Source organism: Oncorhynchus mykiss, chromosome 28 (assembly GCF_013265735.2).
Source record: "Oncorhynchus mykiss isolate Arlee chromosome 28, USDA_OmykA_1.1, whole genome shotgun sequence".
In the NCBI taxonomy this organism is placed as follows: domain Eukaryota; kingdom Metazoa; phylum Chordata; class Actinopteri; order Salmoniformes; family Salmonidae; genus Oncorhynchus; species Oncorhynchus mykiss.
This window is the reverse complement of record NC_048592.1, coordinates 42,223,218-42,231,119: the sequence shown is the minus strand read 5'-3', so window position 1 is coordinate 42,231,119 and position 7,902 is coordinate 42,223,218. Positions and strand designations below refer to the sequence as shown.

The 7,902-nt window shown below is 47.0% G+C and overlaps 1 protein-coding gene across 3 annotated transcripts in view; it reads right to left on the bottom strand.

Moving 5' to 3' along the window:
• Positions 1-4,750: 4,750 nt before the first annotated feature.
• The window catches only part of col6a1 (collagen, type VI, alpha 1), a 71,029-nt gene continuing 67,877 nt past the window's right edge, over positions 4,751-7,902 (bottom strand). For 2 of the 3 annotated variants that reach the window (XM_036966988.1, XM_036966987.1), the window contains 3 exons: positions 6,947-7,118; positions 6,723-6,752; positions 4,751-6,410 (listed from right to left, as the gene is read on the bottom strand). In XM_036966988.1, coding sequence (XP_036822883.1) covers positions 5,809-6,410; positions 6,723-6,752; positions 6,947-7,118 — 804 coding nt within the window. In that variant the 3' untranslated portion in view covers positions 4,751-5,808. Of the gene's footprint in view, positions 6,411-6,521; positions 6,575-6,722; positions 6,753-6,946; positions 7,119-7,902 lie in introns of those variants that run through there. The other variant, XM_036966989.1, reaches the window with a different exon arrangement.

The following is a 7,902-nucleotide window of genomic DNA, read 5'->3' as shown; positions in this document are numbered from 1 at the left end:
CTCTGCCTGTCCTGACTCTTAGCCTGCCTGACCACTCTGCCTTCCCCTGACCTCGAGTCTGCGTGCCGCCCTGTACCGTTTTTGACTCTGCCCTGTCTATGAACGCTCGTCTGTCCCCAACCTGCCTTTTGTCAATCCCTTCGATTATAATAAATACCAAATAGGGACGGCATTTAAGAGCACCAGTAAGCCAGTGACTCAGCCCCTGTAATAGGGTTAGAGGCAGAGAATCCCAGTGGAGAGGGGAACCAGCCAGGCAGAGACAGCAAGGGCGGTTTGTCGCTCCAGTGACATTCCGTTCACCTCCACACCCCTACGCCAGACTACACTCAATCATAGGACCTACATAAGAGACGAGTTATCAAAAAATACTTAATGGTCGAGACAGAGTCTGCATCTCTCACACGGACAGGCAGACCAATCCATAAAAATTGAGCTCTATAAGAGAAGGCCCTGCCTCCAGCTGTTTGCTTAAAAATTCTAGGCCTGCGTCTTGTGACCGTAGAGTACGTGTAGGTATGTACCCCATGTAAAGCCCATGTAATGCTTTGTAGGTTAGCAGTAAAACCTTGAAATCAGCACAAGCCTTGACAGGAAGCCAGTGTAGAGAGGCGAGCACTCTGATGTGTTTGGATATGATCACATTTGTTTTGGATCTAGTCAGGATTCTAGCAGCCGTGTTTAGCTGAAACTGAAGTCTATTTAGTGCTTTATCCGGGTATCCAGAGAGTAGAGCATTGCAGTAGTCTAACCTAGAAGTGACAAAAGCATAGATTTTTTAAAACATTCTTGATATGTTCGTCAAAAGAGAGATCAGGGTCCACACTGACCACACTGAGTTACTTCACGGTTTTATTTGAGACGACTGTACAACCACAAAGATTAATTAACAGAAGAGCTCTTTGTTTCTTGGGACCTATAACTAGTATCTCTGTATTGTCTGAGTTTAAAACTAAAACATTTGCCGCCATCCACTTCCTTATGTCTGAATACAGGCTTCCAGGGTAGGCAATTTTGGGGCTTCACCATGTTTATTCGAAATGTTCAGCTGTGTGTCGTCCACATGGTGCACATAGTCCACACATTATGTTTGCGAATGACATCACCAAGAAGTAAAATATATAGTGAAAACAATAGTGGTCCTAAAACGGAACCTTGAGGAACACTGACACTTTCAACTGAAAGAAGTAGAGAGAACAGTCTATGACTAGGGTGGCTGGGGTCTTAGACAATTTTTAGGGCCTTCCTCTGACATCGCCTGGTGTAGAAGTCCTGGATGGCAGGCAGCTTAGTCCCAGTGATGTACTGGGCCGTACGCACTACCCTCTGAAGTGCCTTGCGGTCAGTGTGATGCAACCAGTGCTATCGATGTTGCAGCTGTAGAACCTTTTGAGGATCTCAGGACCCATACTAAATCTTTTAATTTCCTGAGGGGGAATAGGCTTTGTTGTGCCCTCTTCATGACTGTCTTGGTGTGTTTGGACCATTCTAGTTTGTTGTTGATGTGGACACCAAGGAACTTGAAGCTCTCAACCTGCTCCACTACAGCCCCATCGATGAGAATGGGGGCGTGCTCAGTCTTCCTTTTCCTGTAGTCCACAATCATCTCCTTAGTCTTGGTTACTTTGAGGGATGCCTTTGTGTTCTTGGGCACAGGGACTATGGAGGTCTGCTTGAAACATGTTGGTATTACGGACTCAATCAGGGCCATGTTGAAAATGTCAGTGAAGACACCTGCTAGTTGGTCAGCACATGCCCGGAACAGCTGATGCTCTCATACATGCCTCAGTGTTGCTTGCCTCGAAGCGTGCATAGGAGTGATTTAGCTCATCTGGTATGCTCGGGTCACTGGGCAGCTCGCGGCTGTGCTTCCCTTTGTAGTCTGTAATAGTTTACAAGCCCTGCCACATAAGACGAGCATCGGAGCCGGTGTAGTATGATTCAATCTTAGCCCTGCATTAGATTCCCACACCTTGAAAGCGGCAGCTCTACCCTTTAGTTCAGTGCGAAGGCTGCCTGTAATCCATGGCTTCTGGTTGGGGTATGTACGTACAGTCACTGTGCGGACGACGTCCTCGATGCACTTATTGATAAAGCCAGTGACTGATGTGATGTACTCCTCAATGCCATCGGAAGAATGCCGGAACATGTTCCAGTCTCTGATAGCAAAACAGTCCTGTAGTTTAGCATCTGCTTCATCTGACCACTTTTTTTGTATACCGAGTCACTGGTGCTTCCTGCTTTAATTTTTGCTTGTAAGAAGGAATCAGGAGGATAGAGTTGTGGTCGGATTTACCAAGTGGGGGGCGAGGGAGAGCTTTGTACGCGTCTCTGTGTGTGGAGTTGATCTAGAATTGTTTCCCCTCTTGTTGCACATTTAACATGTTGATAGAGATTTGGAAGAACTGATTTAAGTTTCCCTGCATTAAAGTGTGGTTTCCTGTTTGCTTATTTCCTCATACCGCTGACTGAGTGAGGTCTTAGTGCCAGCATCTGTCTGTGGTGGTAAATAAACAGCCACGAAAAATATGGCTGAAAACTCTCTAGGCAAGTAGTGTGGCCTGCAATTTATCACAATATACTCTACTTCAGGCAATCAAAATCTAGAGACTTCCATAGATTTCTTGCACCAGCTGTTGTTTACAAATATGCACAGACCGCCCCCCCTCCCCACCCCCTGTCTGACCGGAATGTTCTATCTTGCCGGTGCAGCGTGTATCCAGCTAGCTGAATATCCATGTCGTCATTCAGCCACGATTCTGTGAAACATACGATATTACAGTTTTGATGTAGGATTTTCTTAATCGTACCTCGTCTAATTTATTGTCCAATGATTGCACGTTGGCGAGTAGTATTGACGGTAACAGCAGCTTTTCCAGTTGCCTTCTCCGGGTCCTGACCAGGCATCCGGCTCTTTTTCAAGCGGTACCGGAGCGCCAAGTCTAGATCCAGGAGGCTTCTAAACAGCTTCTGCCATAAGACTCCTGAACAGCTAATCAAATGGCTACCCAGACTATTTGGATTGTCCCCCCCTCTTTTAGTTGCTTCTTCTCTCTGTTTATTATCTATGCATAGCCACTTTAATAACTCTACATACATGTACGTAATTACCTCAACACCGGTGCCCCCGCACATTGACTCTGTATCGGTACCCCCTGTATATAGCCATATAGCCTCCACATTGACTCTGCTTCGGTACCCCCTGTATATAGCCATATAGCCTCCACATTGACTCTGTATCGGTACCCCCTGTATATAGCCTCCACATTGACTCTGTATCGGTACCCCCTGTATATAGCCTCCACATTGACTCTGTAGCGGTACCCCCTGTATATAGCCTCCACATTGACTCTGTATCGGTACCCCCTGTATATAGCCTCCACATTGACTCTGTACCAGTACCCCCTTGTATATAGTCTCCACATTGACTCTGTATCGGTACCCCCTGTATATAGCCTCCACATTGACTCTGTACCAGTATGCCCTGTATATAGCCTCCACATTGACTCTGTACCAGTACCCCCTGTATATAGCCTCCACATTGACTCTGTATCGGTACCCCCTGTATATAGCCTCCACATTGACTCTGTATCGGTACCCGCTGTATATAGCCTCCACATTGACTCTGTACCAGTACCCCCTTGTATATAGTCTCCACATTGACTCTGTACCGGTACCCCCTGTATATAGCCTCCACATTGACTCTGTACCGGTACACCCTGTATATAGTCTCCACATTGACTCTGTACCGAGACACCCTGTATATAGCCTCCACATTGACTCTGTACCGGTACCCCTGTATATAGTCTCCACATTGACTCTGTACCGAGACACCCTGTATATAGCCTCCACATTGACTCTGTACCGGTACCCCCTGTATATAGTCTCCACATTGACTCTGTACCGGTACCCCCTGTATATAGTCTCCACATTGACTCTGTACCGTAATACCCTGTATATAGCCTCCACATTGACTCTGTACCGTAATACCCTGTATATAGCCTCCACATTGACTCTGTACCGTAATACCCTGTATATAGCTCCGCTATTGTTATTTACTGCTGCTCTTTAATTATTTGTTTTTCTTATCTCATACTTTCTTAAAAATACATTGTTGGTTAAGGACTTGTAAGTAAGCATTTCACTGTTGTGACAAATACTATTTTATTTTATTTGATAAATAGGATAGCCAGCTGCAGCTATCACCAAGCTATGCTAGCTAGCTGTTACAAGCTAACTGACTTGACAGAGAAATATCAGCTAGGATAGATTGGATAGAAGCTACACCAAGATATGCTAGCTAGCTGCTGACAGCTTGGCTAAGCAAGGCCAGCACAGGCTTTAGCCTACACATAGAACTGAATTAGCTGACCATCTTGAGATGGCAGTCAGAAGGGGAGAACTCAACTCCAAAACATTTTTCTCGCCATAGCAAAGCTGGCTTAGCTTACCTTGATGTACTGTCCTTGTTTGTGAGATTGAATGGTAAAGACACATCCACATGACTACTCACGTTTGCCTTCAGTCATGGCCGCTAGCATTTCTTAAAAACGAGGCCAAAACAGGATATGCAGTCACCCTTTAACCCAGAAGGCCCCTTGAGGTCAAAATACCTATATATTTTTTAGGCCAATGAGAAAGAAGAGAGGAGTGTATATCTGAAGGACAGAAGAGAGAAGTGTCAATGACAGAAGGGTGTGTGTTGTGTGTGTGTGTGTAGGACATACAGAAAACAGACACTACAGAAACATTTATTGGGGGGGTGACGCGGCATTTAATGAAGCAGCTTGCTTGGTCCAAACAAAATGTTTTCTTTCAGATCAAGACATCCGTTTTACATGTCTACTGCTACAGAGGTCATCTGACACTGAGACACTTGCTCTGAACGATAGCACCAAGGATTAATGATTTATTACATAGAGGGAATTCCCTGCTGACAACACACACATCTGTTACCTGGAACGTTGGAGGACTGAATAATCCATCCAAGGTTGGGAGCCTTCAAGGGTTAATGAGGCTGATACAGAGAGGAGTGTGTGTGTGGTTGTGTGTGTATGTGTGTGTGTGTGTGTCAGCATCTAAACAAGTGAACCCAGACAAACTGTTTATAGAGAAAATGCTACATGATATACTGGACATTAGAGACCATTCCCCTAAACACACACATATGTTAACAGTCTGTGTCCAGCTGTTCAGTATCTTCATTTTGACCAGGTTGTCTATAGGGAGGATGTTTAATGTTTAACTTTGATGTTTAAAACATATGGAGTGATGTCATATCCTGTTCTGTCTTTGATCTACAAACAACATAAAATAAGTTTGTTAAAAAAAAACACACAAAAAAAACCATTATTTTACAGTAACCTTCCTGTTTAATGCTGTGTTCATGTGCTGCTTGGAATTGTAGAACCTGGAACAGTCTGACTGGGAATTATGGAACTGTGAAAAATCTGACTGGGAATTATGGAACTGGGAACAGTCTGACTGGGAATTATGGAACTGGGAACAGTCTGACTGGGAGATGTTACAACTTAGAAGCTCATAACAAACTGTTTTAGACATCTGAAACTAGTTTCTGTTACGGGAGTTTTTCAGGAGTTTCCCGGTTGGATGGTCCTGATAATTCAGAGAGCACATGAACACAGTGTAACACAATCTCTTACACAGTCTGACACACAATCGTCATTATCAGACATAAAAACACAACTAAAACACAGTGATTGTAAATTAGCGACGAAGTACGAATGGACATTCATAATGAGGGAGACTAAACTCTAAAGCATGTGGTCCAAGCCCTGACCCTTGCACTCAGGCCTGGGAGACCCTGCGGGACACGGTCTGGTAGAACACGCCACGCAGCAGAGATGGGTAGTCTGGGACGCGGAACAGGTGGCGCTGGGCGTAGGTGACGTCGTAACTCCTCCCCCTGCTGACCAGCGAGCGCAGGTTGGCCTCGCTCACCTGGTTGCCCACGGTGATAACGTACAGCTCCACTCCTGCCTCCGACACCAGCCGCACGCGCTTCTCCAGCATCGCCTCGGTAACGCCCTGCGACCTCCCGTCAGAGAACAGCACCAGCTTCCTCTTCCTGTTCCCGCCCCCTGATGTCTTGAATTGCTCCATGGCGAAGGCCATCGCCTTGGTAACGTCAGTACCGTCATTCTGGAAGATGGCGGCATCGATCTTACGGGTCAGCAGGGTGAGGTTAGAGGTCAGCTCCGCCTCCATGCGGCGTTCACGGCTGTACTGGCCCACGGCGACACGCACGGCAGCGCGGCCGGACCTCTCGGCAGACAGGAAGCGCTCAGCCAGACGCTTGACGAAGGTCTTGCTGGAGTCAAAGTTCCTCTGTCCCACACTGGCTGAACTGTCCATCATCAATACGATGTCTGTGTCCCCTGAGAACGAGACTGGAGGACAGAAACAACAGGAGAAAAAACATGAAGACAATACCCTAAGACAACACAATATCTGTGTCCCCTGAGAACGAGACTGGAGGACAGAAACAACAGGAGAAAAAACATGAAGACAATACCCTAAGACAACACTATGTCTGTGTCCCCTGAGAACGAGACTGGAGGAGACAGGAGAAACAACAACATCCAAGAAGAAGAAGAATATACAGACAGACCCTGATCCTAACCCATGTACATGTTTGAAGACAATGAGACTGGAGAGATGAGGACAGAGATTAACCACATGGTAACAAGCAGTGGACTTACTGGGACATTTGTAGTTAGGACACTTCTTATCTGTGGAAGGAAATAGAGAAACACAAATGAATTAGAACATTTTCAAGTCAACGATTTACACCGAAGTAATGTTAGAGTCTGTATCAGAACAAAGGGGTTCACTTAAATGTGTGCGTGCGTGTGTGTGTGTGTGTGTGTGTGTGTGCGTGTGTGTGTGTGTGTGTATGTGTGTGCATGTGCGTGTGTGTGTGTACCTTCACAGATGCGTGTGGTGAGGTTCTGTAAGAAGCTGTCATCCAGCAGCTCAGCGAAGTTCTCCAGTACGAAGGAGAAGCCTGGTTTAGGGTCACTCGTACAGACCACAGCACTGAGCTGTTCATGGTTGGGTTGACGGCCAGAGTAGTCCTTCACTCCCAGACCTCCCACCTGACAGAGAGAGGGGGGCAGGGTTGGTGTGTGTGTGTGCGTAAGCGTGTGCATGCCTAATGGATTGTGCGTTGTTGGTCGTACTGAAGCTTGCCTCCATCCTTCGAGACAGATGCTCAAAACTGGAAATAACTGGACAGTTACTGGTGTGAAGCAGACAGGGAGGTTTCCTACAGAGTGGTGTCCCTCACCTTGATGCCCTTCCCACAGAGTGGTGTCCCTCACCTTGATGCCCTTCCCACAGAGTGGTGTCCCTCAACTTGATGTCCTTCCTACAGAGTGGTGTCCCTCACCTTGATACCCTTCCTACAGAGTGGTGTCCCTCACCTTGATGCCCTTCCTACAGAGTAGTGTTCCTCACCCTGATGCCCTTCCCACAGAGTGGTGTCCCTCACCTTGATGCCCTTCACACAGAGTGGTGTCCCTCACCTTGATGCCCTTCACACAGAGTGATGTCCCTCACCTTGATGCCCTTCCTGCAGAGTGGTGTCCCTCACCTTGATGCCCTTCCCACAGAGTGGTGTCCCTCACCTTGATGCCCTTCACACAGAGTGGTGTCCCTCACCTTGATGCCCTTCACACAGAGTGGTGTCCCTCACCTTGATGCCCTTCACACAGAGTGGTGTCCCTCACCATGATGCCCTTCACACAGAGTGGTGTCCCTCACCTTGATGCCCTTCCCACAGAGTGGTGTCCCTCACCTTGATGTCCTTCCTACAGAGTGGTGTCCCTCACCTTGATGCCCTTCCCACAGAGTGGTGTCCCTCACCTTGATGCCCTTCCT